The following is a 16,766-nucleotide window of genomic DNA, read 5'->3' on the forward strand; positions in this document are numbered from 1 at the left end:
CCTTACAGGGTTGCTGTTCTAAAGTTTCCCTGGAAATGATTACCAGGGTAGTAGTCTTGAGGAGTGACAGGTGAGGAGTTCAGAAGCCAGACACAAAATCAAAGTATGTCTATAACTGGCATACTATTACATGAGTCAAGGTTACAGAGAATTATGATTCAAAGTACATGGGAAACTATAGATCTATATTGAGCACACAATGCAGAAGAATATGTGGACTGTGATAATTATTCACTGTTCCCTGGCATCCAAAGATTGACTCAGTGGCACTTCCAGCTTATCTTGGCTAAGCAGAAAAAGCTCTTGTAGTCAGCGGAAACACTCAGACAAATTCCAAGTCATTGGCAATTGAATGAGAATCCAATTTAATACCAGCTTAATAGTTTCTGTCTTAAGATAAGTTAAAGAAAGTACAGATGAAGTGCTTAGTAAAAATCAGACACAACTTATGGCTGAATAACTGATGATGACTGTGTATCACCTAGTCTACACATAACTGTGTATCAACCATTCAATTTCAAGTGAACAAAATATATTAACCAAAAATATTTTAAAGTTAGGTTCACGTTCTCATATGCAAATTTTAGAAGACAACAAGAATTTGTACTTTAGTCAAAGGCAAAGGAACTCAAGAATTGTGCCCTTGTGAATAGGACAAATATTGTCCTTAGGTAATTTTGTGTGTTTGTATGTATTTATTTATTTTTTTGTCCTACTCAGAGCAGTTGAATATATTAAAAATGTTTTCAATTTCTGAGCCAAATAGTATAGCCATGATGATTTTAAACATAGAACAGTTTTAATTTTGGCATAGCTAAATACAGATCTGGCACATAAAAATGTCATGGACTTTTCCACAATAACAGGTTTCAACTTCCTGGAACTGTGCTTCTCAACTGTAATCTATTCTCTTAATCTGTAAAATCAAATTTATGAATGCATGAAGAACAGATTCTCTTTTGAAAATTCCCAATGCATGTGGATTATTGAAGCATGCTTTCCATGATGAATAGGTCCTATATTGAAACTTATAGCTTGGTGTGCTTAACCTGGAGAAACTGCAGAATCCAAAAAAATTAGAAAGAGGCCATTGGTGGTAGTGGCAGGCAGGGAAGAAAAGTTCTTAAGGGGGAAGTATAGTAGAAAACAGGTAATATGAAAATGTAGAGGAATAACTGGTGTGGAAAATGTTAAGCAGGAAGGATAGGAGAGGAGAGAAAAATTTGTTAGAAGAATACCAACTATATTATAAATATCTATCTATCTATCTATCTATCTATCTATCTATCTATCCATCCAGATGTAGTCTGTTATTAAACAAAAATCCAGTGCCATGTGTGAGAAACTTTGAGTTATTGATCAGGGAGATTCCATGACCCCTAAAACAGTGCCATTAGAAGTTCTACAAACTTTCACATAATAAGAACTGGAATATTTGAGAAATATCAGAAGAATCTTATATTTCAACTAACTCATATGTGGATTTAAAAATGAGGTCAGAAGACTTTTAATTGGTACATAGATTCTGGATTCACTAATTGAGAGGTGTGTTTCAGCAATCATACTTTACTTCTTAGTTTTATGTGTTCAATTTTATTAAATGTTTTTATTCTATAATAAAAATACGGAGATCTACAAAATGTAAGAAAAACAACCTACTTGTTAATATGAGATCAATGGAAACATCTTCACGGGTAGGATTTTTGAAATTTATCATGACAGATGCTTTAAGGCCAAGGACTGTGGTTATCCTTTGTACATCTAGAGGCCTGGGAAGCAGTCCTACTCCAAACAGGCGGAATTTCCATTCTTTAAACTATTTTTAAAAAGAAATAACCATAACTGAAAATATAGTTGATTTTCAAGATTTATATAACTTTCCATTGTTCTGTTCAATGTTTTTCATTGTATATGGACTGAGTCAAGCAATGACATTTTCTTGTAAGTATATACTTTGAGAATATTACCCTGTATACTTTGCTACTATGGCCTTTCTTATACCTCATTCCCTTTCATTGTTCTTATTTATCTCCCTAGATAGTTTTGATTTTAATTTCATACCATATGTACATATATGCTTTTATTTAATATAGATTCTAGGAACTACAAATAAGAGAAAACATATAATAATTGCTTTTGAGACAAACTGAGTAGACTCAGTTTTATTATCTATAGTTGCATTTTTATATAATGTAACTTTACTACTTATAGCTTAAAATATGTCTCTCTCTAGCCCTTCTCCTCTTCCTCCCCCCATCCTTCTGTGTGTCATGTTTTGTATCCATCCTTTCCTGTGCTGGCTAGTTTTATGTCAACTTAAAGCAAGCTAGAGTTATTGGAAAAGAGGGAGCCTCAAATGAGATAAGATAAGATCATAAGATCAGGCTATAGACAAACTTGTGGGGGCATCCTCTTATTTCATTATAGATATGGGAGGGCCCAGCCCATTGTGAGTGATGTTACCCTAAACTGGTGGTCTTGGGTTCTATAAGAAAGCAGGATGAGCAAACCATGAGGAGCAAGACAGTAAGCAGTATTGCTGCATGGCCTCTACCTCTTGCCTCCCATATCTCTCCATCTTCCTAACAGGTTTTTCTTCCTATACTGACTGCTTACAATGATGAACAGTAATGAAGAAGTTGTTTTGCTAATGGGGTTTCATCATAGAATGTCTAAACAGATCTGAAAATAAGGAATTCAGACAGCCAAGAAACATTTAAAAGACATGTTCAAAATCCTTTAGCTATCAGAGAAATATAAATCAAACTATTTTGAGACTTCCTCTTACACAGCTCAGAATGGCTAGGATCAGTAACAAATGACTACTCATGTTGGAAAAGATATGGAGAAAAAGAAACACTCATCCATTGTTGTTTGGAATGCAAAGTCATGCACCCACTATAGAAATCAAAGTGGCAGTTCCTCAGAGAGATGAGAAACCATCTACTGTAAGATTCACCAATACTATTTGATTTAAGACCTTTGTGTCATTATTTCTCTATCTAGCTTTTGTCTCGATGATCTGTCCCTTACTGAGAGTGGGGTGTTGATGTCTCCCCCTATTAAGGTGATGGGATTGATATGTGATTTAACCTTTAATAATGTTTCTTTGACAAATGCAGAAGCCCTTGTGTTTTGGGCATAGATGTTCAAGATTGTGATGTCCTCCTGGTAGATTTTTTCCTTTGATGAGAATGAAGTGTCCCTCTTCATCTCTTTTGATTAATTTTGGTTGAAAGTCTATTTTATTAGACACTAGGATGAGTACTCCAGCTTGCTTCTTGTGTCCATTTGCTTGAAAAACCTCTTTCTAGCCCTTTACTCTGAAGTATTGTCTGTCTTTGTTGCAGAGGTATGTTTCTTAAATGAATCTGAATGCTTGATCCTGTTTCCGCAACAATTCTGTTAGTTGGTGTCTTTTCATTGGACAGTTGAGACCATTGATGTTGAAAGATAGTAGTGACCAATGATTGTTAGCTCCTTTTATTGTGGAGCTGGTGGTGATTGTGTCTGCATGCTTGTTTTCTTTTGTTGTTGTTGCTGTTGCTGTTGTCTTGGTGTCTTTATCCTGTGTTTTCTTGGGTTAGCTCATTTTGTTGGGCTGGAGTTTTCATTCTAGTCTCTTCTGTAGGGCTGGGTTGCTGTGTATATATTGTATAAATTTAGTTATGTCATGGAGGATTTTGCTTTTTCCATTAATGTTGATTGAAAGTTTTGCTGAGTATAATAGTCTGGGTTGGCATCTGTGGTCTCTTAGTGTCTGCATGATATTCGTCCAGGCCCTTCTTGTTTCCATAGTCTCTGTTGAGAAATCTGGTGTGATTCTGATAGGACTACCATTATATGTTACTTGGCATTTTTTCTTTGTCTCTTTTAATATTTTTTCATAGAACAACAATCAATAAATAGGACCTCATGAAACTGAAAAGCTTCTGTAAAGCAAAGGACACTGTCAACAGAACAAAATCCCAGCTTACAGACTGGGAAAAGATTTTCATTAACCCTACTTACATCTGACAGAGGACTAATATGCAGAATATATAAAGAACTCAAGAAGTTAAACACCAAACAACCAAGTAATCTAATTAAAAATGGGGTATAGAGTTAAAAAAAAACCTTAAAAAATGCTCAGTGTACTAAGTTATCAGGTATTCAAAAATCAAAAGGATTTCCATCTTATACCCATCAGAATGGCTAAGTTAAAATACTCAAGGGATGCACCATGCAGGAGATGTTGTGGAGAAACATCTCCTCCATTGCTGGTGGGAATGGAAACTTGTACAACCACTTTGAAAACCAATCTGGTGTGTTCTCAAAAAACAGGGAATAGTGCTACCTCAAGGCCCAGCTATACCGCTCCTGAAAGATGCTCATCTCTACAACAAGGACGATTGCCCAATAATGTTTATAGCAGCTTTATTCATAATAGTCAGAATCTGGAAACAACCTAGATGTCCCTTAACCGAAGAATGGATACATAAATTGACATACATTTATACCATGGAAGATTATTCAGCTATTAAAAATAAGAAGATCATGAAATTTGCATGCAAGTGGATGGAACTAGGAAAGATCATCCTGAGTGAGGTATCCCAGAAGCAGACAGACACACATGGTATACTCAATTATAAGTGGATATTAGCCATATAATAAAGGATAAACATGCTAAAATCTACAGACCTAACAAGCTAAATGACAAGGAATATCCTAGGAAAGATTCTTAATTTTCACTCAGAAGGTAAAACAGGGTAGACACTGGAAGTGATAGAAGAGAGGAGACAGAACTGGAGCCTACCACAGGTGTTCTCTAAAAGACTCCAACTAGCAGTGGTTTGAAGTAGATGCAGAGTCATAGCAAAACTTTGGACAGATTGCAGAGAGTCTTATGGAAGAAGGGGAATATAAAAGCACCAGGTGAGGGCAGGAGCCACACTAAGAGACCAACAAAGTCAAGAAATAAAAATAAATAAAGCAGGGCCAAGAGCTAAGTACAGAGATTGATGCATTAATCAAATAACATACATACAGTGGACCTAGACTCCTGCTCATATATAGACCATAGACAGTTCTGTCTTCATGTGGGTTGCCAACTAAGAGGAGAAGAGACATTCTCTGACATGAACTAGGTTACCTGTGTCTTGATCATTTCTCCCTGGTGGGACAACCCAGCCAGTCCACAGAAGAAGAGGATCCAGTCCTGATGAGACCTGATAGGCTAAGGTCACACAGTAGAGGAAGAGGACTTTCCCTATCAGTTGTCAAGGGAACAGTGATTTAGGAGGAAGAAGGAGGGAGGGTGGGACTGGGAGGAGGTGCGGGAGGGTGCTACAATAGGGATGCAAAGTGAATAAACAATAAACAATAATAACAACAACAGTTATAATAATAATAAAAAGATTCACCTATATAACTCTTGGTCATATATTCAAAGAATATATATTTTCATTGTGGCTTTACATGTAATAGCCAGAAATTAAAACAAACAAACAAACAAACAAACAAACAAAAAAAAAAAACCTGAGATGTGCCTCAAAAGTTGAATGGATAAAGAAAATATAGTACATTTACTAAATGAAATATTACTTAGCTGTTAATAAATAAAATCTTCAGCTGGATATGTTGGAGTATGCCTGTAATCCCAGCACTCAATGAGGCAGATGCAAAATCTCTGTGAGTTTGAGGCCAGCCTGGACTACAAAGCAAGTCCAAGATAGTCCAGGCTATACAGACCAGAGAAACTCTGCTTGAAAAAAACAAAATAAATAAATGAATGAATACATAAACAAATAAAAATTGTCAAACTTCTAAGTAGATTTCTGGAAATAAAAAACATCTTTCTGAGTGAGGTAACCCAGACTCCCAAAAGACAAATATGTGTATTTATTCACTTATATGTGGATTTAACTGTTAGGTCAATGATAATTAAGCAGCAATCTATAGATTCTTAGGTTAGATATATAGTAAAGAAATATGGGTGGTGTGATGAAGTTTCTGATTGATCTCAACCAGAAAAGGAAAATAGTATGAATAGATTTTTTTAAAACAAATGGGGGTATTGGAAAAAAGATGTAACATGCAAAGAGGAAGGTAAGAATAGAAATAAAGAAGGAATAGGGGAGAGATGGCTAAAATTACTGAGCATTGGAGGTGTATCCTAATAATGTGGAAGCTTTCTAAATTATATTCATATATAAAGGCCATCTAAATGAAATTGCCAAATAATTGGGGAGACAAAGCCTCAAGAGGCCATTTCTTGTCACCAAATGAAGTTTCCAATAGCAAGACTGGGTTACTTCTATTTGAGTTGTTGGTGAAAATGGTCCCATGGGAATCTCTGAACATCCCTGGCTATTGCTAAAACTATAAGTTGTGCTCCACAAATGATGGCAAGGAAGGTCCCATTGTTAGACAACTCCTATATAACTCATTGAACGTGAAGAAGTTGGGGTTTTGCCTACATAGAGCCTTCAAACTTACATGTTAGTATCTTTGTTACTGTAAGGCGTTCTACAGGGTACTAAAGAGAAATGTAAACACAAACCTATCCACAAACCATTTGATCTACAATGGTGCCTTGCCTGTAACACATACTTCTATTCTAAACCAACCAACAAACAAACAAAACAAAATACTATGACAATAAAATGACTCATACAATTGTGTATAAATAAAATAAATGAGGAGCAGTTAGAAAACCAAAATAACAGATTTGAAAACTGAGAAATAAAATTTAAAATATAGACCAAAGAAAAGTTGACTATATTTTCTGTCGACAATTTTTGCCCTTATTAGTGTTGTGGCAAGTTAACTTTTCTTAGAGATTCTGGTAGCATGATTAATTCAAGATATTTAGAGCTAATATTGGAATTTGGGGACTCTGCCAACTAGAGTGCAAGTCAGACTTTTAGGACACAGGCTTTTCATATGAATGTAAACTAGAAGTAAATGAAAGATAATACACCATATCCTTTTCTCTTTGTTCAGGTTACTTTGGGGAAATAGTTAAATTTGGTTTGACTAGTACTGCTCTCATTTTAGATTAATTAGCTACTCAGTTTTGCATGTCAATCACATCCAGAAAGGAATATAAATTTGTATAAAATTTTCCATAACAGTGAAGAGTTATTTCAAAATTTTAGGCTTCAAAATACATTATAAAAGCTTACTTTAGACGGGGGCCAAGATGGTGGCACCAGGAGAACACTGTGTCTGAGAAGCGGGACAGCACTCTCTGTGCAGCGACCAGGAGACTGAACTCTGGGCCCTAAAAGTACAGTGATAGTGTTTCCCAGGTGGGGAAGGCTCTCACAGCATGGGAATCGGTCAGGTCAACTCTCGGGCCACCCAGCAAGAACTGGGAAGAGATCCCAGGTAACACAGGCACTGGATCTCCTGGCTGGAGCCGCAAGCCTGCGTGTCCCAGACTGATTGGTGGGCACAAGGATGCCAGAGACTGGAAGTCCCAGCCGCAAGAAAACCCCACGGGGACCGAGGGTTGCCAGACTGATCACGGGTCATCCAGTCTTTCCCTAGAAGGTCTAGCTGACCTCGGTACCCACCTACATCACAACTGAGCTCCCGCCACGCGCAGAGAGCAGCTGCGTGCCCAGGTCAAAATCCCTACTCCCCCTTTGGAGGAGGCAGAAGGCAGCCAGCAGAATATGCCACAGACCACATTGTCTGTACCAACACGAGATCAGGGCTGAGAAAACCCAATCCTTTCGGGCATTCCCCCAAACGCCGCCATAACACTGCCTCAGCACAGCAGAAGGATAAAGAGGTGCACAGCAGCTTCACAGTGCCGGGACCCCAGTGCTGCCAGCTGCTCCTAGCAAACAAACTTCAGCTCGGGATCTGGGACTGTGGTCATTCAACACGTTCTGAGACTCTCCTGGGTCCAGCCCAATAAGGTCTAGCACCAAGTCCTACCACCGGCGCCCCCCCCCCCCGCGAACCCTGGCAGAGAAAACCCGGCTCAGGATCAGACTGAGAAGTCCCAACCCCTTCTGGCACTCCCCTGAGAGCACAACCATAAGCTTGCCCTAGTGGAGGGGAAGATCAGAGGGGAAGGACAGAGAGGCAGCCTGCCACAGGACACAGCACCCTCTCTCCAGCACACCCAGCGGCCCCCAGCAGAGAAACCCAAGCTCTGGATCTAAGGACACTCAACCCTACCCGGTACTCTCTCGGGATGAGCAAACAGGTTCTTCCGCCAGGCAGCTTTTGGCAGAGAGATCTGGGCCCAGGATCTGGGATTGAGAACACTCAACCTAACTCTTTCCCGTGCTACCCCAGGACCAGTGAACATAACCCCTCCTGGAAGAGGGAAAGGACAGAGAGGCAGTACACAGGAAAGGTGGACACTGAGTCCTGCGGCCACAGTGTCACAGAGCTGACTGTTAGCCTACCCATGCATTTGCCCCAGCAGGACCAAATCAGAGAGTAGAGAGCAAGGGGAACCCCTGTGCATTCCAACTGGTCATGCAAGAAAGTAAGTGAGCCTTCTAGGGAGAGTTTGCCCCAAACCCAGGGCCTCTCGACAGAAGTAACCAGACAAGATCCCTGCCACCCACACCCCTAGTGTGGGCATCATAGGGATTCTTGGGATAGCGACTCCAACATAGAAGCCTCTGCCTTGTGGGTACACCAGAATAATCCAGGCAAACAATCCCTGGATCTCAGACAGAACTGCATAATAGTGGCCTGCAGGCCACTGCAATAGTCAAAGAATCCGCGCATGCACACTGCGCCCTTTAAAAGCGCATGCAAATAGCGCCAGCATCTCATTCCTTACTTAGGCAAAACTGAAACTACAACGCATACTCCCAAAGCAGTGAACCTCTCTCATCTTCCTGAAAAAAACAGTCCAGACAACAAAAAGAGATGGTCATAGTCTGAACTACAAACTCGAAGAACAAACAGTGAGGGTTATAAATAACCAGGTGGCTAGTGGTAGATGTAAGAACACTCGCAAAAAAAAAAATCAGGATATAATGACCTCACCAGCAACCCCACAAAACAATGGACACTTCAATTCACTAGATATACAAGAAAACAAACTCAAATTTATGTTTCTCCAGCTATTAGAGGCCCATAAAGATGAAATGAACAAAGACCTCAGAGAAATAGCCAAAGAAATCGAGACGAACCAAGAGGAAACAAATCAAGCTGTCAGAGAAATGACCACGAAAATTGAGGCAAACAAAGAAGAAATGCACAAAGCTCTCAAAGAAATGTCCACACAAATAAAGGCAAATAAAGAAGAAATAAACAAAGCTCTCATAGATATACAGGCAATTATAACCAAAGAAGTAAAGGCACAATTAGTGATACATAGATAGGAAACGGACAAAAAAATAGAAGCTGTCATTGAAAAGCAGGACTCCACATTCAAACAGATGAAGGAAATGGTACAAGACAAGAAAACAGAATTAGAATCAATAAAGAAAACACAAATAGAGAAAAACCAGGAGCTGGAGAACATAGAGAAAAGATCGGGAACTACAAAGATAAGCATCACCAACAGAATACCAGAGATGGAAGAAAGAATCTCAGGAGCCAAAGATACACTTGCGGAAATTGACACGTCTCTCAAAGAAAAAATAAAATCAGAAAAGTTCCAAACACAGAACATCCAAGAAATCAAGGACACCATGAAAAGACAAAATCTAAGTATGATAGGAGTAGGAGAAAAAGAAGACATCAGGACAAAGGTCCAGAAAATAGTTTCAATAAAATTATAGAAGAAAACTTTCCCAACTTAAAGAAGGAGATGGCCATAAACATAGAAGAGGCCTACAGAACACCAGGTAGACTAGACCAGAAAAGAAATTCTTCACGTCACATCATAGTCAAAACACTGAATCTACAAAACAAAGAAAAAATTCTAAAAGAAGCAAGGGAAAAAAGGCCAAGTAACATATAAAGGTAGACCTATCAGAATCACACCAGATTTCTCAACAGAAACTTTGAAAGACAGAAGGACCTGGACAGATATCATACAGTCCTTAAGGGACCACAGATTGCAACACAGAATACTATACCCAGCAAAACTTTCAATCAACATAAACGAAGAATTCAAAATATTCCATGACAAAACCAAATTTAAACAATATCTACATAGTAACCCAGCTCTACAGAAGTTACTAGAAGGGAAACTCCAAACCAAAGAAAACAACTACTTCAAAGGAAACAGAGGAAATAGATAACTACACAACAAAAATCAAAAGAAAAAAAAAGCAATGAAACTCAATGACACCACCAACCCCACATCCAAAGTAAATAACAATTATTGGTCACTAGTATCTATCAACATCAACAGACTCAACTCCCCAATAAAAAGACACAGACTAACAGAATGGTTGCTGAAACAGGATCCAACATCCTATTGCATCCAAGAAACACACCTATGCAACAAAGATAAAGACTAACTCAGAGTAAAGGGCTGGAAAAATGTCTTTCAAGCAAACGGTTCCAGAAAACAAGCAGGAGTAGCCATCCTAATATCTAATAAAATAAACTTTCAACCCAAGTTAATCAAAAAAGATAAGGAGGGCCACTATAGTCTCATCAAAGGAAAAATCCACCAAGAGGACATCACAATTTTGAATATCTATGCCCCAAATACAAGAGCACCTACATTCGTAAATGAAACAATATTAAAGCTTAAATCACATATTGATCCTAATACCTTAATAGTGGGAGACTTCAACACTCCACTCTCACCAAGGGACAGATCAACTAGACAGAAAAGAAATAGGGAAATAAAAACAGTTATAGAGTCCCTAAATCAAATGGACCTAATAGACGTCTACAGATCTTTTCATTCAAACTCAAAAGAGTATACATTCTTTTCAGCACAGCATGGAATCTTCTCCAAAATAGACCATATAGTTGGTCATAAAGCAAGCCTCCAAAGATACAAAAAAGTTGAAATAATCCCTTGTATTCTATCTGACCACTATGGACTAAAGCTGGACATCAACAACAACAGAAATAACAAAAAGCTGACATGCAGGTGGAAACTGAACAACTTGTTACTCAATGGCAGCTGGGTTAAGGAAGAAATAAAGAAAGAAATTAAAGACTTCCTAGAATTCAATGAAAATGAAGGCACAACATACCCAAATTTATGGGACACATTAAAAGCAGTGCTCAGAGGAAAATTTATAGCACTAAGTGCCTTCAAGAAGAAATTTCTAACATCACATACAAGCACCTTAATGGTCCAACTGAAAACCCTAGAAAAAAAAAAAAGAAGCAGATACACCCAAGAGGAGCAGATGGCTGGAAATAATCAAACTCAGGGCTGAAATCAAACAATTAGAAACAAATAAAACTATTCAAAAAAATCAATGAAACAAAAAGCTGGTACTTTGAGAAAATCAACAAGATAGAAAAACCCTTAGCCAAACTAACTAAAAGACAGAGAGAATCTATTCAAATCAGCAAAATCAGAAATGAAAAAGGTGACATAACTACAGACATTGAGGAAATTCAAACAATCATTAGGTCATATTAAATAAGCCTATATGCCACAAAATTTGAAAACCTAAATGAAATGGACAATTTTCTTCATAGATTCTATCTTCCAACATCAAGTCAAGATCAGGTAGAAATACTGAATAGCCCTATATCCCCCAAGGAAATTGAAGCAGTCATTCACAGTCTCCCCTCCAAAAAAAAGCCCTGGGCCAGATGGTTTCAGCACAGAATTCTACCAGACCTTCAAAGAAGTGCTAATACCAATTCTCCTCAAACTATTCCACAAAATAGAAACAAAAGGGACATTACCAAACTCATTCTATGAAGCAACAGTCACCCTGATACTTAAACCACACAAAGACCCAACAAAAAAAGATTACTTCAGACCTATCTCTCTTATGAACATTGATGCAAAAATACTCAATAAAATACTTGCAAACCGAATCCAAGAACACATCAAAGATATCATCCACCATGACCAAGTAGGTTTTATCCCAGGCATGCAAGGGTGGTTCAACATACGGAAATCCATCAATATAATCCACCACATTAACAAACTGAAGGAGAAAAACCATGTGACCATCTCCTTAGATGCTGAAAAAGCATTTGACAAAGTCCAACACCCATTCATGTTTAATATCTTGTAGAGATCAGGGATACAAGGCATATATCTAAACATAGTAAAGGCAATATACAGCAAGCATATAGCCAACATCAAACTCAATGGAGAGAAACTTAAATCAATCCCACTGAAATCAGGGACAAGACAAGGCTGCCTACTCTCTCCGTACCTCTTCAACATAGTACTTGAATTCCTAGCCAGAGCAATAAGACTACTAAAGAAGATCAAGGAGATACACATATCAGAAAGGAAGAGGTCAAAGTGTCACTATTTGCAGATGATATGAAAGTATGCATGAGCGATCCCAAAAATTCAACCAGAGAACTCCTCCAGCTGATAAACACCTTCAGCAAAGTGGCAGGATACAAAATCAACCCAAAAAAAAATCAGAAGTCCTCCTGTATACCAAAGACAAAAGGGCTGAGAAAGAAATTAGGGAAACAATACCCTTCACAATAGCCACTAATAGCATAAAGTACCTTGGGGTGACACTAACCATGCAAGTGAAAGACCTATTTGAGAAAAACTTCAAGTCTCTGAAGAAAGAAATTAAAGATCTCAGAAGATGGAAAGTTCTCCCGTGCTCATAGATTCATAGGATTAACATTGTGAAAATGGCTACCCTGCCAAAAACGATCTACAGATTCAATGCAATTCCCATCAAAATACCAACTCAGTTCTTTACAGACCTTGAAAAAAAGATTCTCAGCTTCATATGGAGAAACAAAAAACCCAGAATCTCCAAAACAATCCTGTACAACAACAGATCATCTGGAGGTATCTCCATCCCCGATCTCAAGTTGTACTACAGAGCAATAGTAATAAAAACTGCATGATATTGGCATAAAAACAGAAAGGAGGATCAATGGAACTGAATAGAAGACCCAGAAATAAACCCAAACACCTATGAATACTCGATTTTTGACAAAGAACCCAAAACCATCCAATGGAAAAAAGACAGCATCTTCAAAAAATGTTGCTGGTCCAACTGGATGTCTACATGCAGAAAAATGAAAATAGATTCATATTTATCACCCTGCACAACACTAAAGTCCAAGTGGATCAAAGACCTCAACATAAAACCAGATACTCTAAATCTGTTAGAAGAAAAAGTGGGGAACAGCCTAGAACTCATTGGCATAGGAAACAACTTCCTGAACAGAACACCAACAGCACAGGCTCTAAGAGCAAAAATCAATAAATGGGACCTCATGAAACTGAAAAGCTTCTGTAAAACAAAGGACACCGTCATCAAAAAAAAAATGACTGCCTACAGAATGGGAAAGAATCTTCAGTAACCCTTTATCTGACAGAGGACTAATATCCAGTATATATAAAAAACTAAAGAAGCTGAAAAGCATCAAACCAAGTAATCCAATTAAAAAAATGGAGAACAGAACTAAACAAAGAATTCTCGACAGAGGAATATCGAATGTCAGAGAAACACTTAAAGAAATGCTCAACCTCATTAGCCATCAGGGAAATGCAAATCAAAACGACCCTGAGATTTTACCTTACATGCATCAGAATGGCCAAGATGAAAATCTCAAGTGACAACACATGCTGGAGAGGTTTTGGAGAAAGGTGAACCCTCCTCCACTTCTGGTGGAAATGTAAACTGGTATAACCACTCTGGAAATCTATCTGGTGCTTTCTAAGACAATTAGGTATAGTGCTTCCTCACGACCCAGCTATACTACTGCTAGGTATATACCCAAAGTTTGCTCAAGTACACAAAAGGGATACTTGCTCAACCATGTTTATGGCACCTTTATTTGTAATAGCCAGAACCTGGAAAACACCCATATGTCCATCAACGGAGGAATGGGTACAGAAATTGTGGTATTTTTACACAATGGAATACTACTCAGCAATCAAAAAGGAGGAAATCATGAATTTTGCAGGCAAATGGTGGGATCTAGAAAAGAAAATTCTGAGTGAAATATCCCAGAAGTAGAAAGACAAACACGGTATATACTCACTTATATAGACCTAAAAGATATGGCAAACATAATGAAATCTATATACCTAAAAAAGATAATCAAGACAGCAGACATGGGGTAAGATGATCAATCCTCGTTTAGAAAGACAGATGGGATGTGTATTGTATGTATGTCAGGAGTCTACTGAGCGCATCTGAAAGACTCTAACTAGCAGTGTTTTCAAAGCAGATACAAAGACTCATGACCAAACCTTTGGCAGAGTACAGGAAATCATATGAAAGAAGGGGAGTTAGTATGATGGGGAAAGGATGGGAGCTCCACAAGGATCAAATATACCTGGGCATAGGTCTTTTCAGAGACTGACATTCAACCAAGGACCATGTATGGATATAACCTAGAACCTCTGCTCAGATGTAGCTTGTGGTAGCTCAGTAACCAATTGGTTTCCCACAGTGAGGGGAACAAAGACTATTTCTAACAGGAACTCAATGACTGGCTCTGTGGCCTCCCCACCCCCCCAAGGGAGGAGCAGTCCTGTTAGGCCACAGAGGAGGGCTTTGCAGCCAGTCCTGAAGATACCTGATAAAACAGGATTGGATGAATGGGGAGGAGGTCCCCCCCTATCAGTGGACTTGGAAAGGGGCACAGTGGAGATGAAGGAGGGAGGGTGGGTTTCGGAGGGAATGAGAGAGCAGAACACAGCTGGGGTACAGAGTTAATAAAATGTAACTGATAAGAAAAAAAAAGCTTACTTTAAAACTTGTTCTTTAGATTTGAGTACACATAATATGTGCCATTTATAAAAATTAAAATTTTATGAACTACTTTTACTTGCAAAAAATGTCAATGTGATGAATTAAACAAAAAAGAAATGTGAATCATTTGGGGATAACAACAACAAAAAAGGCACAGAGTTTAGAAGGAAACATTGGAAAAGTTTAAAGTTCTAGTCTCAGTAGCTGAAGAGATGAATTACTGGTTCAAATTTAACCATTGAGGAACAAAGATCTTCTGCAAGTAGAGAGTGGGTAGTCAGTTATTGAAATCATGACCAGTGTTGAGCTGATTTAGAAAATGTTAAAACATGTATTTTGTTATGTTCAGTTTTGTTTTCCTTTATTTCACACTTGAGAGAGAACTAATTGGTCAATTATTAGGTTTAAAGACCACAACATATCTTATTTAGCTGTTTACAGATTATTGCTAATATATACTACTCTATTTTCAAACATTTAGTGATTAGCAATAAAAGTGTTGTACTTGCAGATGATACTAACTGCATGAATTCCACTTATCTACACACTTTTTATTTTGAAACTCATTAAATCAGCTTCATCTGAGAACATAACTAATCATACCTGAGTACAGTAGAAGTTAATGCAAGCTTTATGTCCCTTTCTCCCAAGTCCTGATGGGTGAAAGTAAACAGGCAGCTCTATGGTAGAGTGAGGTAGGAGGACCAACTGAAAATTCAGAAAAGAAAATCACAAGCAAAACAGAATAAATACTTTTGTTGAGGTTGAATTTTTATGTGCTATGTCTGCAAAAGGCTAGTGTGCAAACATTAGATTTTAGGAGGAGCACACATTATTTGATTTTGTATAGCTGCTCTTCAAATCTTAATTATAGGGATGTGAAGAACACTGTTTGCTATGTTAGTTCTCAGACCATATTCTTTCTCCAGATAATGATCAAGCAAGATTTACTCATATTATTATGTCAGGATTAATCTTAAGAGTTGATTTAAGCAAGGTGGTGGCGCCAACCATGCGGGGTATCTGAACAGCAGCTCAGCAGTGAGAGCAGGGTGATTGGCAGGCCATACTGTGAACCCCCAAACACTGACATCTGTGTTTTTCAGGTGAGTGGGGAATCCATGGGGACACTTGAAAGTCCATCTTCAGGCCACTCTGCTAATACTGGGAAAAATTCCCAGGCTCCTGCCTGGCACTGCCTCAGTCTTAGGCTACCCAGTCAATCCCACTATCTGCTGATATGTTCCTGAGACCGGTTGCAGCTGAAGCTCTCTAGGCTCTGACCATGCAGCCGTAGGCCACTTGCCCAAACTCATCATCTGTGGATATATTTCTGGGACTGGGAGCAGCTGCACAAGTGGGGGAAGGGAGGAAGTCTCCTAACCTGCAGCCAGAAACCATCTGCCAGAACCCATTGGGACCAGCAGCATTAGCAACTGGCTCCACTCTGATCTCCCAGCCTTAGGCCAACCATCAGAACCCACCATCAGTGGATACTTACCTGGGACCTGCAGCATACACACGGGGCTCCTGCCCTACAGCCTTCTGCCATCCACCCACCCAAAAACACCATCTGTGAATACCTTCCAAGACAGGGCAGCTGAGGGGCACTCACGGTTCTGGCCCTGCAGCTTTGGCCACCCATCATCCAAGGCCACTTTCTGGGGATATCTTCCTGGTACCAGACCCAGGCAGCTCTTACCATGGGCATTCACTCTCACTGACTGTGGAATGAGTATCTTCCTGTGCTGTGCGTGAGACTCCAAACTTAGGCGCCCACTCTCACAGTCCTGTGAGCACCTTCTGGGCCCTAGGGGCTCCTATTTCCAAAACCGGTGTACCACACTCTACATCCTGTGGACACCTTCCTGGTCACAGTGGTTAGTGGTGTTTACTCTCACCAACCAGTGGAGGGGATACATTCTGGCAGTATAGAGGAGGTGTGGCTACAGTTTGCTTACT

General features: G+C 39.0%; 1 protein-coding gene across 1 annotated transcript in view; it reads right to left on the minus strand.

Annotated features, from left to right (window-relative positions):
• LOC129677283 (cilia and flagella-associated protein 47-like) overlaps positions 1 to 16,766 on the minus strand; it is a 603,052-nt gene that overhangs the window by 147,893 nt on the left and 438,393 nt on the right. Inside the window, 2 exon segments of the mRNA XM_055607932.1 lie at positions 1,660 to 1,816; positions 15,408 to 15,512. Of these exon segments, the coding sequence (XP_055463907.1) occupies positions 1,660 to 1,816; positions 15,408 to 15,512 (262 nt within the window).

This window comes from Psammomys obesus, unplaced genomic scaffold, assembly GCF_907164565.1.
Source record: "Psammomys obesus unplaced genomic scaffold, mPsaObe1.curated_primary_1811, whole genome shotgun sequence".
Lineage (NCBI taxonomy): Eukaryota > Metazoa > Chordata > Mammalia > Rodentia > Muridae > Psammomys > Psammomys obesus.